Raw genomic sequence first — 18509 nt, forward strand, 5'->3', positions numbered from 1 at the left:
CCGCGATTTCCCGAGGCTCTCTCCACCCCGCCCCCCGCGATTTCACGAGGCTCTCCCCCCGCGATTTCCCGAGGCTCTCCCCCCCGCGATTTCCCAAGGCTCTCTCAACCCCGCCCCCCGCGATTTCCCGAGGCTCTCCCCCCCGCGATTTCCCGAGGCTCGCACCCCCCATGATCTCACGAGGCTGTGTGCTGGCGTCACGGGGGCCGTGCGCATGCGTGCCGGCGTCAAGGCGGCTGCGCAACGGCCGTGCGCATGCGTGGTTGCCGTTAAAAAAAAAAAAGCCAGAGCGGGCTCTCGCGGGCGGGCGGCGCATGTGCGGGCGAGGCGGCCCGCGGGGAGTAGGCAGGGAAACCCCGCGGGCTGGCGGCCGTTAGAGCGGCTCACTTCGGGCCCCGACACCGTCAAACCTGAGAGGGGGAAGTAGAGAGAGACAGAGAGGGAAAAGGAGAAGGAGAGAGAGAGGGGAGAGGGAAGAGGAGAAGGAGAGAGAGAGAGAGAGAGAGGGAAGAGAGAGATAAATTTTTGGAGCTTCAGGCCTGCCTGCAGCGGGCCTGGAGACCAGCACCGAGTCCCCCCTGCGCGAGGGTGAGCAGGGGGGGGGTTGCTAAACACAATATAAAACTGAAATAAATTGTTAATTAATTCCCTAACACATAATTCAAATATTTACCTTAGTTCCCTAACACACAGAAAGTGTGGGGGGAAAAATCGTGAAAAATCAAGATGGCGGCCACTCACCTCGGTTCAGAAGGATAAGGCCCGCCCACACACGCACCGATTGGTCGACCGGTCAGGTCACCGAAGCGTAGGATTGGTCAATGGTCGAGTCACTCGACACTCAACTGTAGGAAGACCTCGACGTCAGACGGTCGCTAATGAGAGCGGAACGCTGAACGTTTTTGGGATACCGCGGGCGGGATTTTTGTCCGGCCGAAACGTAAATAGGCCTATAACCGGTCCGGAATCGCAAGCTTTCTTTTGAGGCGACGCGCGCGTCGGTACGCTCTGTAACTTCCAAACGCATCGAGACCAGGCGGACAGACAGACAGAAGAGCCGCTTTATATATATAGATTAGCTACAGACAAATGTATCAAATATGTCACATGAAATATCTGTGGGTTCACTATGAAGCTGCATAAAGTGAGAGTGAGGCTTTATGCTCAGTCTGAGTTATCACCAGCACAAAGTAAAATATTAATACAAACCTTTCCAATGATGCTTCCAACTTCCTGCAAGTTTCAAAGAGAAATATTTAGTAATGCTTATCCTGCAGATTGTCTGGACTTTCAAATTCCTCCATAGCACACTGCTTAACTCATTCACATAAAATTTATTGTGGCATATTCCGACAGTCTTTAACCTGCTTTAAATAAATATGTTAACCACTGCAAAACATTTTTTTATATGAATACCAATTAATTTGCTACCAGGAGAAATTAACCTTCTAAGAGTTCCGAATTCATTTGATACATTTTCATACATAAAATCTAGTAATGGTTCAGCAGGTTTGTGAAAGCAGCAAATACCTCTAAACAAATATTTACACAGTCCCAAGAAACAATACACCAGTTCCAAAACAGGAATGATACATTATATTTCCTGGACAGAAAAAAGGGGAGATGGGGTGCATGCGGTGAGAGGGGGAGGGAACACGTGCCAGAGAGGGGTGGGGGGAAACGTGCGTCAGAGAAGGGTGGTTTTGGTTGCGGGGGGGGGGGGGGGGGGGGGGAGAGAAAGAGGGGCGCCTGAAAGAGTGGGGGGGGAACGGGGAGAGCGCTCTAGAAATAAATAAAGTGTATGCTGCACACATGGGTAAAGAGAGAGCTGCGCACATTGATACGAGACACACACGGTGAGGGAGAGTGAGTGAGAGATACGCACTGGAGAAGTCACCCCAGGCCACTGCTGCTTATGTTGATGTAGCTGGCCCAAGATGAGCACTGGCAGAAGTTTGAGAGAACATTTTTTGCTTGTGCTCTCAGTTGGGGGTAAGTAATGCTGTGGGATCCTAAAAGGGCAATTTTTTTAAAATCCAGTGATAAGTAACCAACTGCCATAAGCAGCACAGCAGGTAACACTGTTAACCTGTATTTGAAGGGGAAAGCAGTGATGCAACCTGGCAGCCTCTTCCTCTCATTTGGAAATTTCAGGTTAAATCAACCTCAAACGTGAGACAGACGAGAGAGAGAGTCACTTCCCTCCTCCACTTGCTGTCAGGAGTTACAAACAAGAGGAGTTCGGATATCCCTGCCAGGTCCAGTGTGAAAGTTCCTTAGCTCAAAGCAGAAGTGCACCTTATTCATTAATCCTTGCTCTGAGCTGACCGAGTGCCAGTGTTAAAATGGAAATTATTAACTAGCCTCACTGAAGACCAAGTAAGGTTGAATTGTTGCAAACTTTAAAAAATGTTTGGTGCTTTTAAGCAGAACTACACACTACCTGCTTAAGAATTGAGTGAGAAGAGAAAAAAGTGCCATTCCACATTACCCTCACCAAATTAACACATTATGCAAAGATTTGAAACAACTTGTAGTTATATAAAATCTTTAATGTAGTAAGACACCCAAAGGCACTTCAGATGAGCGTTATCAAACAAAACTTGATACCGAGTCACATAACGGATGACCAACAGCTTGGTCAAAGAGGTAGGTTTTAAGGAGCGTCTTAAAAAGGTGGAGAGGTAGAGGGGTTGGTTGGGCGGTGGGGAGAATTCCATAGAGGGGTGGGGGGGGGGGAATTCCAGAGCTTAGGACCTTGGCAGCTGAAGGCACGGCCGCGATTAAAATTATGAATGCTCAAGAGGCCAGAATTGGAGGAGCGCAGGTATCTCAGAGTTGTGGGTTTGGAGGATATTAGAGATAGGGAGGGGCGAGGCCATGGAGGAATTTGAAAACAAGGATGGGAATTTTAAAAATGGTGATACTTCACTTTTGATTTATTGAATTTGTTTCTCTTCAAATGTTTAACTTCTACTCTCCTCTTACAGGTGAACATTAGCCACCGTGTAAGCTACTGCTGTCTGGATCATAGCATCAATGTTGTGCCATTACCAGCAAGAGAAGAGGCAATTCAAGTAACCCTCCTCATCCTTCTCTACCTGCCTGCAGCCTCTGACACGGTTGACTACACCATCCTCCTCCAACGCCTCTCCACTATCGTCCAGCTGGGTTGGACAGCACTCACCTGGCTCCATTCTTATCTATCAAATCCTAGCCAGAGAATCACCTGCAACGGATTCTTTTCACTCTCCCGCACCGTTACCTCTGGAGTCCCCCAAGGATCTATCCTTGGCCCCCTCCTATTTCTCATCAACATGCTGCCCCTCAGAGACATCATCCGAAAACACAGCATCAGTTTCCACATGTACGCTGATGACACCGTACTCCACCTCACCACCACCTCTTTGATCCCTCCACTGTCTGAATTGTCAGACTGCTTGTCCGACATCCAGTACTGGATGAGCAGAAGTATCCTCCAACTAAATATTGGGAAGACCAAAGCCATTGTCTTTGGCCCCCACCACAAACTCCTTCCCTAGCTGTCGACTCCACCCCTCTCCCTTGCAACTGTCTGAGGCTGAACGAGACTGCTTGCAACCTTGATATTATATTTGACCCCAAGATGAGCTTCTGACCACATATCACTAAGACCGCCTATTTCCACCTCCGGACCATCACCCGATTTCGCCCATCTCAGCTCATCTGCTGCTTAAACCCTCATCCATGCCTCGTTACCTCTAGACGACTATTCCAATGCACTCCTGGCCAGCCTCCCACGTTCCACCCTCTGTAAGCTTGAGGTCATCCAAAACTCTGGTGTCCATGTCCTAACTCGCACCAAGACCCATTCACCCATCACCTTGTGCTCGCTGACCTACATTGGCTCCCAGTTAAGCAACGCCTTGATTTTAAAATTCTCATCCTTATTTTCAAACCCCTCCATGGCCTTGCCCCTCCCTAGCTTTGGAATTCTCTACCCCAGAGGGCGGTGGAGGTTCAGTCATTAAGTATATTCAAGACAGAGATCGATAGATTTTTGAATATTAAGGGAATCAAAGGATATGGGAATAGTGCAGGAAAGTGGAGATGAGGTGGAAGATCAGCCATGATCTTATTGAATGGCGGAACAGGCTCAAAGGGCCAAATGGCCGACTCCTGCTCCTATTTCTTATGTTCTCTCTAATCTATTCCAGCCCCACAACCCGCCGAGATATCTGCGCTCTTCCAATTCTGACCTCTTGAGTGTCCCCGATTTTAATCGCTCCACCATTGGAGACCGTGCCTTCAGCTGCCAAGGCCTGAAGCTCTGGAATTCCCTCTCTAAACCTCTGCTTCTCTTCCACTTTTCTCCTTTAAGATGTTCCTTAAAACTTTCCTCTTTGACCAAGCTTATGTGGCTCAGTCTCAAATTCTGTTTGTGAAGCGTCATGGGACGTTTTACTACGTTAAAGGTGCTACATAAATACAAGTTGTTGTTGTTAAACTAAGGTGGGGTAAGCTGACAACTGATGGTCTCCTCTTCCACCCACCCCCTCAACACAATCATCCACATAACAGCTCTATCTAATGCAAATTTTGCCTAATGGGTTGGTGATGAGCCATCCGATAATTAAAATGCTCCATAATCTGGTTGACATTTGAACTGTTGCCAAGATAAAATTTTAATATTTGAAGAAGCTCATCCATTTCAAGTATATTCCTGCTCATGTAAATGACAGCTGGAGAATCCATCTTGACAATTCAGTCACAGCAATTATTTGTCAGCAAGATAGCATGCAAGTTAGAACAAAGTCCCCGTCTCATAAGTGTAACCACTACTTCCCCATTATGACATTTGTTCCTCTCATTGATGGTCAGCATCCTGAATTCTATGCCACCATGTCCAAAATAAGCCAAATTAACTCACACTTAGTCATCACTGGTGACCCTGCCACCAGCAATAAAAGGATAGTTGAAATCCCTCATCTGGTTGTATTCAAACTGAATATTTACCTTCCCATGCATGAGCAGTCGGATGGTAAGGGTAACATTCAGCCCGCCTTCGGTAACTTTAGGGTCCATAGTGGTGGCAGTATCGTTGTTGCTGGTTTACGATCAAGGATTCCTTGGGGACAGTGTAATCGGGCGGTGACACACCTGTATGACACACACACACACAGAGGAAACTGTTAGTATTCAGAAGAAATTCACCTGTGAAGAGTAATAAATCACAAGACGCACTGGCACTCTTACATACACAGATATTCAGGGCGCACATAACCAATTAGAACTTGCTAGTTAGACAGCCTGATGTTGTTCAAGACACATTCCAGGAGCAGGTGTGTGCCAGTAAAAATGGATGCTGGTTTCAACTTGAGGATCCTTCTAATTGGCAACTGAAAGTCCATTTTTTTATTTATTTATTTATTTTTTTAAAAAGGATCATGGTACACAAATCCCAATAGTTCTTACCCACGTTGCAAGGCATAAAACACTAGAATGGGACAGATGCAGCACGAATCCAAGGCTCTCCACGAGACTGCCAGGAATTAAAACCTTAAACTCCTAATTTAGTTGTTGTGGTTTCAGTCACTCACCCAACAATTCATATGATGGCAAGAATACTCAAAGTAGATGCATGCAACTTAAAAAAAAAAAAAAAAAAAAAAAAAAAATTCCTGTGTTGCTCCTCGTGGATAGTTTGAGGTCTGGAGTAAGTTTCAAAATGTATGAACGAGAACAAGTTCAGATATTCTGTAAAATACCCAAAAACTGGTCCAATGAGTTTTTTGGGTTTTGTAATTCATTTTAATAATGATCCCCATCACAGATAGTGGCGTGCAGATGTTAGCAGTGCACACAAATTGCCACGTCAGTTTTCAGCAAGACATCCACTCGTTATAAGTATCAGTGAACGGACTCCAGCCACAGATGTAGCTACAACATATGCACAAGCAGCATTCCTTCCTACAAACATATCTTGCAAAGTAACAGTTCCTCGTAATCAGCCAGCAGACCCACTCTTGATCAACATTCCCATGACTACCGGTACAAACTGTGCACGTGGCCTTTGGGTGAAGATGGGATCAGGCTCAGCGGTTACGTCGTTGGAGTCAAATAGACTGGCGACACAATAATTGGTCTTACACGTGTAGAAGGGCCACTTGAACGAGGCATCCTCAGGCTGCCAGCACCTGAAATGTACCCAGCAAGAATCACTGCTTTCAAGAGGGGAAGGGGAGACTATTTGAAGGGACACCCAGCACTTAATTCTAGAGGTGTATTTATCTTGCAGGTTAATTCTAACCGGTAGAAAGAGAGTTATACAGAGCACAACAGATTCATACACAACTCAAGCAAAGAATCGTCATAATCCATTCGGACAGATTTTTACTGCAATTATTGCAGTTGCAACACAGGCATGGTAAACAGCATATGTGGTTCAGTGTACACAACAAATACAGTGATGGGGAGTGAGCCTATAACAGCAACTTACAGACATCTAAAGGACTGGGTGCTCGTGAGTATTTTAATATTTAGGCATGTTGTAGCCCATTGGATCTTTTTGATAGGGGAAGTTCAGCTTCCCCTAAGGTTGACAAGTCAACTAATTCATCCAATTAATGTAGGTTGAGGCACATAGACCATCTGAAAATTAATGTACTTGTTGAGGCAGACAACCTGACCAACGACTGACTGGCACATCAACATCACACTCTTATTTGGTACTTCTGATCAGTCAAAACATCTCCGTAAATTAATATTTTTTCAATTCCAGGACTTAAGCCAACATTTGAAAACAGAAAGTTTCTGCTGAAAACTTAGTTTTTTTTAAAGTCCACCTATGAAGAACAACAACAACTTGTATTTTATATAGCACCTTTAATGTAGTAAAACATCCCAAGGTGCTGCACAGGAGTATTTTATGACAAAAAAATTTGACACCGATTCACAAGGATAAATTAGGGCAGGTGACCAAAAGCTTGGTCAAAGAAATAGATTTTAAGGAGCGTCTTAAAGGAGGAAGAGAGGCAGCGAGGCGGAGAGGTTTAGGCAGGGAATTCCAGAGCTTAGGGCCTCGGCAACAGAAGGCACGGCCACCAATGGTTGAGCAATTATAATCAGGGATCATCAAGAGGGCAGAATTAGAGGAGCGCAGTTATCTCAGGGGGTTGTGGGGCTGAAGGAGATTAGAGAGATAGGGAGGGGCGAGGCCATGGAGGGGTTTGAAAACAAGGATGAGAATTTTGAAATTGAGGCGTTGCTTAACCAGGAGCCAATGTAGGTCAGCGAGCACAGGGGTGATGGGCGAACGGGACTTGGTGCAAGTTAGAACAACCTCAAGTTTACGTAGGGTGGAATGTAGGAGGCCATGAAGATGAAAATAAGGATTGATTCTGGAAGTTAGAAGTTGAATTTTAGAATGATGCACTCAAGCACTTAGCTTAAACCGCAGATGATCCTTGACTGGAAGCGATACACAAACTGAGTGCCATAAGGATCTCTAGCTAATTAACACTGCAGGTGAAAGTAATTTTCTTTTCCCGAAGTCAAAGTCACAACTAGATTATCTTCACAAAATCTAACACTCCTTGCCACAGTTTTCATTGTGCAACACATTTGGGGTGAAACTGCAGTTATACCAATAATATACAAATTGCAGGCCAGGCAGCATCTGTGGAGAGAGAAACAGTTAACGTTTCAGCTCAATGACCTGAAAGTTCTGCTAAAAGGTCATTGACCTGAAACGTTAACTCTCTCTCTCATAGAAACATAGAAGATAGGAGCAGGAGTAGGCCATTCGGCCCCTCAAGCCTGCTCCACCATTCAATGAGATCATGGCTGATCATCCAAACTCGGTACCCTGCCCCTGCCCATATCGCTTTAGCCTTAAGAAATATATCTACCTCCTTCTTGAATATATTTAATGAATTGGCCTCAACTGCCTTCTGTGGCAGAGAATTCCACAGGTTCACCACTCTCTGGGTGAAGAAATTCCTCCTCATCTCAGTCCTAAATGGCTTACCCCTTATTCTTAGACTGTGACCCCTGGTTCTGGACTCCCCCACAGATTCTGCCTGACCTGCTGAGTATTTCCAGCATTCTCTGTTTTTAATTCTAAATTAACATGTTTGTGTGCTAACCTTTCAAAATACAATTTATTCTAATTGTTTTCATGGCATGCATGTCATTCTGATTTTCTGAAGATGCAAATTTTTTTTTCAAATTATGGCCATTTGAAATAGAATCGCTGCCTGACAATAGTTAATACATCTTTACCATTTAGGAGGCTTGGATTTCTCTTTAGTCATGAACTACTCGGAGCAATTCTTTTCCTTTGTAATAAAAAGTGCATCAACATTTATAGAATTTTCATTCCAAGTAAAAGCAAAAGATTGCCGGTTTAAGTCAGCTGCCAGTCTTCAAAATTAAATCCTGCTCTATTTTGATAATATGCACCCATTCCAAGGAAAGGATTATGAGCTCAGGTTAATCTCTGGATTTGCTTTTCCTTGATCATCTTTCTCTTTCTGCTTTTCCAGCTCTCAATGAGTAGCAACATTTATTTTTAAGTTTAATTTTTAAAATATTTTTCTTCTGATAACTTGTTTTCCAGACTGTGTGACAGCACGCATCCCAGTCTCGGGAGAATAGCGGAGAGTCACATACTTCCATGACTGTTCCATGACAAGCTGTATACAATTAGGATCAACTTTTCTCTCCCCATTCCTTCCGACGTGGAATTTGTATTTGTATCCAGCTGTTTAAGAATGGATGAAACTCACTTGCCTCAGCTAAAGAGAGCATGAATTCTCTTGGATTCAGCATTTTCTGTTATTGAAACAAGGGTTTTTCTGCTCTCCCTAAACATTTTTCCTCTAAGAGTATGACAATGATCTACGTTGGTACATGATATTTGCAGGTGGGGTAAAGGATATTTGCAGGGGGGTAAAGAAGAGAGAAGAGATGTACAGTAGATGTAAATAGACCAGACATCCAAAGAGTGGTTCTGGTATTCTGCAGTGGATTCGCATTTAGAAATATTTTGATTTGTGATCAAAGATCTCATCTGAATTTCAAATGGAGGCTTGTAACATGATCAATACATATGGCACCGAGCATGTGTCGTACAGTTGTTAAATTTTGCTGTCATTCACTTGCCACAAACATAACTACTATCTGAAGATAGGACAAAGAAGATTACATCTAGCATCCAAGCCTTAATGCAGTTCTCTTCAACGCCAATTTAGAAAACTACCAAAAACTGACTGCCTCAAAAGCAGGTGAAAAAGACACCATCTGGCTGTCCTGCCTCACCAGTTGCAAAAATGTCAAATTACATTACAAATATGCACGATTATGTCAGTGTGCCCTCCTGTAAATGCCATGCCGAGAATATGTACTACCACTACATCATCAGTGTGAAAAGTAGAGTACAATCTTATGCTGGTTTTTAAAAAAACTTTGAATTTAAAAATTGTTTATATATAGACCAAAATGTTTAACTTGAAAAAACAATTTATACTTCCACTGTTCATTTGCCAGTTTCAACTTATAATCTACTAGCTGGGGGGGTCTGGCGTTGCCAGGACAGTTTAGAGGGCCGCGCGGTTGACGGCCGGCCACTGCCGCTCCCCCGCACTGTGTCTCGGGCCGAGCGGTTGTGAAGCCCGGCCCGAGTGACCCAAACTCAGCTCCCGCTCCGGCGGGCTGACGCAGCTGCCCCGCTCACTGTTGAGGAAAAGCAGGGGAAAAAATGGCGGCGAAGTTTCGGGAGGCTGCAGGATTAGGTCCCGCCCGTGACGCACCGATTGGTCAACCATCAGGTCACTGAACTGTAGGATTGGTCAACCATCACATCACTCAACGCTAATGAGCGGTAGGATTGGTCAACCGCTAATGAGCTGATGTTTGAACGTTTTTTGTATACTGTCCGAACAATTTTTGTCTGACCAAAAAGTAAATACGCCTATGACACTCCCCTGATCATCAGCTTTCTTTAGATACAACATATGTGTAGGTACGCTCTATAACTTGAGTGTATAGCGGACAGACAGACAGACCAACCAACCGCTTTTCATACATATATATAAATAAACTAGCTGGGGGTGCCCGGTGGTGCCGAGGCTTTTTTGAGGGCATGTTGTTGTTGGGAAAGAGAGCGCGCGCGCGAGCGACTGGGGGGGGGGGGGGGGGGGAAAAGAGAGCGCGCGCGAGCGACTGGGGGGGGGGGGGGGGAAAAGAGAGCGCGCGCGAGCAACTGGGGGGGGGGGGGGAAAAGAGAGCGCGCGCGAGCAACTGGGGGGGGGGAAAAAAAGAGAGCGCTGCGAGCGACTGGGGGGGGAAAGAGAGCGCGCGCGAGTGACTTGGGGGGGGAAAGAGAGCGCGCGCGAGCGACTGGGGGGGGGGGAAAAAGAGAGCGCGCGAGCGACTTGGGGGGGGGGGGAAAGAAGAGAGAGCGCTGCGAGCGACTGGGGGGGGGAAAAAGAGAGAGCGCGCCAGCGACTGGGGGGGAAGAGAGCGCGCCAGCGACTGGGGGGAAGAGAGCGCGCCAGCGACTGGGGGGGGAAGAGAGCGCGCCAGCGACTGGGGGGGGAAGAGAGCGCGCCAGCGACTGGGGGGGGAAGAGAGCGCGCCAGCGACTGGGGGGGGAAGAGAGCGCGCCAGCGACTGGGGGGGGGAAGAGAGCGCGCCAGCGACTGGGGGGGGGAAGAGAGCGCGCCAGCGACTGGGGGGGGGAAGAGAGCGCGCCAGCGACTGGGGGGGGGAAAGAGAGCGCGCCAGCGACTGGGGGGGGGAAGAGAGCGCGCCAGCGACTGGGGGGGAAGAGAGCGCGCCAGCGACTGGGGGGGGAAGAGAGCGCGCCAGCGACTGGGGGGGAAAGAGAGCGCGCCAGCGACTGGGGGGGGAAAGAGAGCGCGCCAGCGACTGGGGGGGGAAGAGAGCGCGCCAGCGACTGGGGGGGAAGAGAGCGCGCCAGCGACTGGGGGGGGAGAGAGCGCGCCAGCGACTGGGGGGGGAAGAGAGCGCGCCAGCGACTGGGGGGGGAAGAGAGCGCGCCAGCGACTGGGGGGGAAGAGAGCGCGCCAGCGACTGGGGGGGAAGAGAGCGCGCCAGCGACTGGGGGGGAAGAGAGCGCGCCAGCGACTGGGGGGAAGAGAGCGCGCCAGCGACTGGGGGGGGGAAGAGAGCGCGCCAGCGACTGGGGGGGAAGAGAGCGCGCCAGCGACTGGGGGGGGGGGGAAGAGAGCGCGCCAGCGACTGGGGGGGAAAGAGAGCGCGCCAGCGACTGGGGGGGGAAGAGAGCGCGCCAGCGACTGGGGGGGAAGAGTGCGCGCCAGCGACTGGGGGGGAAGAGAGCGCGCCAGCGACTGGGGGGGAAGAGAGCGCGCCAGCGACTGGGGGGGAAGAGAGCGCGCCAGCGACTGGGGGGGAAGAGAGCGCGCCAGCGACTGGGGGGGAAGAGAGCGCGCCAGCGACTGGGGGGGGAAGAGAGCGCGCCAGCGACTGGGGGGGGAAGAGAGCGCGCCAGCGACTGGGGGGGAAGAGAGCGCGCCAGCGACTGGGGGGGAAGAGAGCGCGCCAGCGACTGGGGGGGAAGAGAGCGCGCCAGCGACTGGGGGGGAAGAGAGCGCGCCAGCGACTGGGGGGGGAAGAGAGCGCGCCAGCGACTGGGGGGGGAAGAGAGCGCGCCAGCGACCTGGGGGGGAAGAGAGCGCGCCAGCGACTGGGGGGGAAGAGAGCGCGCCAGCGACTGGGGGGGGAAGAGAGCGCGCCAGCGACTGGGGGGGGAAAGAGAGCGCGCCAGCGACTGGGGGGGGAAGAGAGCGCGCCAGCGACTGGGGGGGAAGAGAGCGCGCCAGCGACTGGGGGGGGGAAGAGAGGCGCGCCAGCGACTGGGGGGGAAGAGAGCGCGCCAGCGACTGGGGGGGGAAGAGAGCGCGCCAGCGACTGGGGGGGGAAGAGAGCGCGCCAGCGACTGGGGGGGGGGAAGAGAGCGCGCCAGCGACTGGGGGGGAAGAGAGCGCGCCAGCGACTGGGGGGGAAGAGAGCGCGCCAGCGACTGGGGGGGAAGAGAGCGCGCCAGCGACTGGGGGGGAAGAGAGCGCGCCAGCGACTGGGGGGGAAGAGAGCGCGCCAGCGACTGGGGGGGGAAGAGAGCGCGCCAGCGACTGGGGGGGAAGAGAGCGCGCCAGCGACTGGGGGGGGAAGAGAGCGCGCGAGCGACTGGGGGGGGAAGAGAGCGCGCGAGCGACTGGGGGGGGGAAGAGAGCGCGCGAGCGACTGGGGGGGGGAAGAGAGCGCGCGAGCGACTGGGGGGGAAGAGAGCGCTGCGAGCGACTGGGGGGGGAAGAGAGCGCGCGAGCGACTGGGGGGGGAAGAGAGCGCGCGAGCGACTGGGGGGGAAGAGAGCGCGCGAGCGACTGGGGGGAAGAGAGCGCGCGAGCGACTGGGGGGGGAAGAGAGCGCGCGAGCGACTGGGGGGGGGGAAGAGAGCGCGCGAGCGACTGGGGGGGGGAAGAGAGCGCGCGAGCGACTGGGGGGGGGGAAGAGAGCGCGCGAGCGACTGGGGGGGGGGAAGAGAGCGCGCGAGCGACTGGGGGGGGGGGAAGAGAGCGCGCGAGCGACTGGGGGGGGGGAAGAGAGCGCTGCGAGCGACTGGGGGGGGGGGGAAGAGAGCGCGCGAGCGACTGGGGGGGGGGAAGAGAGCGCGCGAGCGACTGGGGGGGGGGGGGAAGAGAGCGCGCGAGCGACTGGGGGGGGGGGGAAGAGAGCGCGCGAGCGACTGGGGGGGGGGAAGAGAGCGCGCGAGCGACTGGGGGGGGGGGGAAGAGAGCGCTGCGAGCGACTGGGGGGGGGGGAAGAGAGCGCGCGAGCGACTGGGGGGGGGGGGAAGAGAGCGCGCGAGCGACTGGGGGGGGGGGAAGAGAGCGCGCGAGCGACTGGGGGGGGGAAGAGAGCGCTGCGAGCGACTTGGGGGGGAAGAGAGAGCGCGAGCGAGAGACTGGGAGGGAGGAGAGGGGAGGAGGGAGGGAAGGGGAGAGAGGGAGGGAGCGGTGGAGGGGGGGAGAGAGAGAGAGAGAGAGAGAGAGAGAGAGAACAGAGACTGGGGGGGAGAGGGAAGAGAGAGACTGGGGAGAGAGAGAATGGGGAGATAGATAGATAGAGAGAGACTGAGGGGGAGAGAGAGAGCGACTGAGGGGGGGAGAGAGAGAGACTGGGGGGAAGAGAGCGAGAGACGGGGGGGGGAAGAGAGAGTGAGAGACGGGGGGTAAGAGAGCAAGAGACTGGGGGGTGGGGGGGAGGTAAGAGAGCGCGAGCGACGGGGGGGGGAAGGGGAGCGGGAAGGGAGGGGAAGGGAGTGGGGGAGGGAGAGGGAGAGGGAGAGAGGGAGGGAGAGAGGGAGGGAGAGAGAGGGGGAGGGAGAGAGAGGGGGAGGGAGAGAGAGAGAGAGAGGGGGAGGGAGAGAGAGAGAGAGAGAGAGAGAGAGAGAGAGAGAGACTGGGGAGATAGAGCCTGAGGGGGAAGAGAGATAGCGACTATGGGGGGGAGAGAGAGAGACTGGGGGAGAGAGGAGAGAGACTGGGGAGAGAGAGAGAATGGGGAGAGAGAGAATGGGGAGATAAGAGAGAGAGAGAGAGAGAGAGAGAGAGAGAGAGACTGAGGGGGAGAGAGAAGAGAGAGACTGGGGAGAGAGAGAGAGAGACCGAGGGGAGGAGAGAGCGACTGAGGGGGGAGAGAGAGAGAGACGGGGAGAGAGAGAGAGAGCGAGCGAGAGACTGTGGGGGGGGGGGGGGCGGAAAGAGAGAGAGCGAGCGAGAGACTTGGGGGGGAAGAGAGAGCGCGAGCGAGAGACTGGGAGGGAGGAGAGGGGAGGAGGGAGGGAAGGGGAGAGAGGGAGGGAGGGGTGGAGGGGGGGAGAGAGAGAGAGAGAGAGAGAGAGAGAGAGAGAGAGAGAGAAAACAGAGACTGGGGGGGAGAGGGAAGAGAGAGACTGGGGAGAGAGAATGGGGAGATAGATAGATAGAGAGAGACTGAGGGGGAGAGAGAGAGCGACTGAGGGGGGGAGAGAGAGAGAGAGACTGGGGGGAAGAGAGCGAGAGACGGGGGGGGGGGGAAGAGAGAGTGAGAGACGGGGGGTGAGAGAGCAAGAGACTGGGGGGGGGAGGTAAGAGAGAGCGCGAGAGACTTGGGGGGTGGGGGGGAGGTAAGAGAGCGCGAGCGACTGGGGGGGAAGGGGAGCGGGAAGGGAGAGGGGGAGGGAGAGGGGGAGGGGGAGGGAGGGAGGGAGGGAGGGAGAGGGAGGGAGAGAGAGAGAGAGAGAGAGAGAGAGAGAGAGAGAGAGAGAGAGAGAGAGAGAGAGAGAGAGAGAGAGAATTCAGAAGAAACTTCTTTACCCAGAGAGTGGTGAGAATGTGGAACTCGCTACCACAGGGAGTAGTTGAGGTGAATAGTACAGATGCATTTAAGGGGAGGGCAGATAAGCATATGAGGGAGAAGGAAATAGAGGGTTATGCTGATAATTAGATGAGGAAGGATGAGAGGAGGTTTGAGTGGAGCATAAACACTGGCATGGACTGGTTAGGCCAAATGGTGTGTTTCTTGCTGTATATTCTATATAAGTCTACCTATGTAATTCTATGTAGCCTAGCTCTTCAGCTGCTCAGACCTGGAACAGGCCACCTGATTAGCCTCTTGGAGACTGAAGGTTGTGGGGAACAAGAGGAAAAGGCAAGTTACTGAAATTATAATTAGAGCATAGTGCACATTATTCCAACTGCGGCTATTTCTGTATAAGTTCCCACACCCTACACATCATTTCATCGCTATGAAATTATAAATAAATCAATGCACAACTAGAGGGCTAGAATACAAAAGGGGCGGAAGTTTTGCTATAGCTATACTATGCCCTGGTTAGACCACATCTGGAATGCTGTGCACAGTTCTGGGCACCACACCTTAGAAAGGAAATATTGGCCTTGGAAGGATTGCCGTGCAGATTCACCAGAATGTTGTCACAGATTAGATTATGAGGAGAGATTTCATTAACTGGAGCGGACACGATCAAGGGCCGTGTCAACCACAGTAGAGGGGAATCCTCGGTTGAGGAAAAAGGAAGACATATCGGAAGCACTGGTATGGAAGGTGGCATCGTCAGAACAGATGCTGAAGAGACGGAGAAACTGGGAGAATGGAAGAGAGTCCTTACAGGAAGTGGGGTGGGAGGTCACTGTGGTTGACACGGCCCTTGACAGTGACCGTTCCATTTCCCGCACTTCTGCTCTCACCCCTTCCCCGCACTTCTGCTCTCACCCCTTCCCCTTCCTCCCAGAACCACGATAGGGTTCGCCTTGTCCTCACCTTTCACCCCACCAGCCTTCACATTTAGCAGATCATCCTCTGTCAACATGATACCACCACCAAACACATCTTCCCCTCACCTCCCCTTTCAGCATTCCGAAGGGACCGCTCCCTCCGCGACACCCTGGTCCACTCCTCAATCTCCCCCGACACCTTCCCGTGCAAGCGCAGGAGATGCAACACCTGCCCTTTTACCTGCTCCCTTCCCACTGTCCAGGGTCCCAAACACCCCTTCCAGGTGAAACAGCGATTTACTTGTGCTACTTTCAACTTAGTATACTGTATTCGCTACGTTCTCCTCTACATTGGGGAGGCCAAACGCAGATTTAGCGACCGCTTTGCGGCACACCTCCGTTCAGTCCGTAAGGGGGACCCCGAGCTTCCGGTCACCTGTCACTTTAATTCTCCGCTCCACTCCCACCCTGATTTCTCTGTCCTCGGCCTCATACACTGTTCCAATGAAGCTCAACGTAAGCTCGAGGAACAGCACCTCATCTTTCGATTAGGCACTTTACAACCTTCTGGACTCAACATTGAGTTCAACAATTTCAGACTATAACCCCTGCCCCCATTTTTCAGGTTGTTTATGATTCTGCCATCCCCATTTGTAACATTTAATCTCTCCTGCCCTAGCACAGAATATTCCTTCAGTTCCTTCTTCCAACCCCCCCCCCTCCCTCCCTCTGCACCTGCTTAAAATCTGTTACAGCTCTAGCCTTTTCCAGTTCTGCTGAAGTCCCAGACCTGAAACATTAACTCTGTTTCTCTCTCCACGGATGCTGCCTGGTCTGCTGAGTGCTTCCAGCATTTTCTGTTCCTTCAGAGAACATGGCCAAATTCTGAATTTGGTGTTCTTCCAATGTATTGTCTACACTGTTAAATGAATGAACACTAAACTTTCATTCTCATCTGCTCTCTATCAAACAGGGTATATTAAAACATCAGGGATGCTATAAGATGTCACTGGTGACAGTACAAATGCTTTTGCTGCTCTGTGACTTGAATTGCCAGAGAGGGCAGTTCTGGTTGAGGATGGAGAAAACAAAATCAGAAAAAAGGCAAACAGGATAGAGTATTAACTACTCTAAACGTGGTATCTTGGCAACCAGTCACAACAAATTGGGAATGAGGTTAATTTAAAAATACACCCACTTTCAATTTAATTGCATATAAGGCAACAAAAAATGATAGCCCGGATTTTGCTGTCAGCAGCGAAGGAATGGCACTTGCCCCTCCCCTCGAAAAAAGCTGTCCACAAAGTTTTAGCGGGCTCTAGAGTGCAGACTTCCTCTTCTGATGCCACTTTGCATTTGGCGCATTCTACAGGGGATCTGTGGCGCCCAGGAATAGGGCAGGCAGCAGGGAGGCTAATCAACCAATCAGATTGATGAATCCTCACAGATGCAAAGCAGAAAGTACAATGCAAGAAATATAAATTACAATTAGATTATTGCACAGAAAGCAAAATAAAGATTGGGACATACACATGGAATTGAGGAAGAAGCTTAAATAGCAAAACAAACAAAAAAACGTTTAAAAAATCTGCCAACATTTAAATCTGGAAATGAGACTCCACAATTGTAAAATTAATTTTTTGAGAGCCAGAGAGGTTGTTCAGCAGCAATTATGACCTAGTGTGCTGTTAAAAACGCAGTTACTCCTGATTGAACCTGACAAGTTTTTCATCGGAGTGACCTCTGTGTTGATTCCATCGAAGAAGAGTGCAATAGCGCATCCTGTGGAGAAGCACGGTATCACTGACAGCAACTTCCAGATTTCTGTGTTTAACTGCGCATGTGCGGATGCCAGAAGTTGCTGTCAGTTTTAACTAGTAATAACGGCGAGTGTTGACAGTCTCGCCATTATTACTACCGCAAATTCTGGCCAATATCTTCATGGTACATTTAAGCTAAGCTCGTCACAATCCACCCTCCCCAGCTTCAACACTCTATTCAGTCTTTACGGCAAGGTTTTGAAGCTTCAATTACCGTAAATTGTGACATTAGTGGGAGGATGAGAAATTAAATACAGCTGGGTCACCAGGTGACTAAGTTCACCATTAAGGACAATGCGTCCTGAAGCAAAACCGAAAACTAGAAGAAAAGCTTCAATAGTACACTCCTAATTTGAACAAAGTAAGCAGTGCTGTGTGTTAAAACAAATCTTCACGGTTCCATGAGCTGTGCTATTGAATTAAATACGCTTCATGCTCTGCTGATCCTCACCACTGCCACGATGATTTTTTTTTACAAATATATTTCAGATCATTTTTATTAATACAAGACAAAGAATCACTATGAACATCTCTACCTGACAAGTGTGCAACACGAATTACTCAACAGAACACATTTAAGCAGAGAGTATATAATACAAAAGGAAAAGACCATGACTTATTGTATTAAACAGATCCATAACAATAATAAACCAAAATTCTGGCCATTGAAATAACAATTGAGATGTGCTGCACCTTATTTCAATGGGTACAATGCACAAGATAAATTGAGTCTTAAACCAAAATGCAGCTTCATAACTTTGTGCGTACACCACAAAAATAATAGATCCCACGTTCAAAGAGTTAGAGATTCCCCGCCAAGTCCAGATTTTAAAAAGACATTTCATTCTGCAGTTGTAGTTTTACTATAATATTTTAAATAGATTGCTATGTATTTGAGGTCCATGTATGGGCTACCCAATTTTCTAGCCCATCACCAATCCTCTGCCCCAATGGCACAGCTATGGCATCACATGACCTGGTACCTTGGCAAGGTTCAAAACTTTTGACCCAGTTAGCTCAAGTCAGGAATTTGAAAAAGGCCAAAGAGAAGCCCAGAATGTAATTATCCCTGATTTTAGTAGCCAGTAAAGATCTAAATAGGGTCAATTTTAGAAATGCACACACCTTTCAATGTAAAGCAAAAGAGGTGACCTCTATGGTGCATTTGAGCTGAGCTGGTCATAATCCACCTTTTTCAGCTTCAACTCTATTCACTCTTTACACCAAGGTGCCTTTTCAACTCAATCTTCCTTGCCATAAACATAGATATTCCAAGCACATTGTACAAACTCTGAAAAGTCTTGTGATTGAACAATGCTGTAAGTAAAAATCTAAAAACTAATGATAAATATTAAATTTAAGCAGATTCACAGATTCCCTCTGCATTCAG

The 18509-nt window shown here is 50.2% G+C and overlaps 1 protein-coding gene across 20 annotated transcripts in view; it reads right to left on the reverse strand.

The window, feature by feature from the left end:
- The window catches only part of LOC147120019 (poly(rC)-binding protein 3), a 319465-nt gene that overhangs the window by 46244 nt on the left and 254712 nt on the right, over positions 1 to 18509 (reverse strand). For 19 of the 20 annotated variants that reach the window (XM_085985515.1, XM_085985526.1, XM_085985512.1 and 16 more), the window contains 2 exons: positions 4996 to 5139; positions 1210 to 1233 (listed from right to left, as the gene is read on the reverse strand). In XM_085985515.1, the coding sequence (XP_085841641.1) occupies positions 1210 to 1233; positions 4996 to 5064 (93 nt within the window). In that variant the 5' untranslated portion in view covers positions 5065 to 5139. The remainder of the gene's footprint in view (positions 1 to 1209; positions 1234 to 4995; positions 5140 to 18509) is intronic. The other variant, XM_085985525.1, reaches the window with a different exon arrangement.

This window comes from Somniosus microcephalus, chromosome 4, assembly GCF_052327205.1.
Source record: "Somniosus microcephalus isolate GS21.2 chromosome 4, FLI_Smic_1.0, whole genome shotgun sequence".
In the NCBI taxonomy this organism is placed as follows: Eukaryota; Metazoa; Chordata; class Chondrichthyes; order Squaliformes; family Somniosidae; genus Somniosus; species Somniosus microcephalus.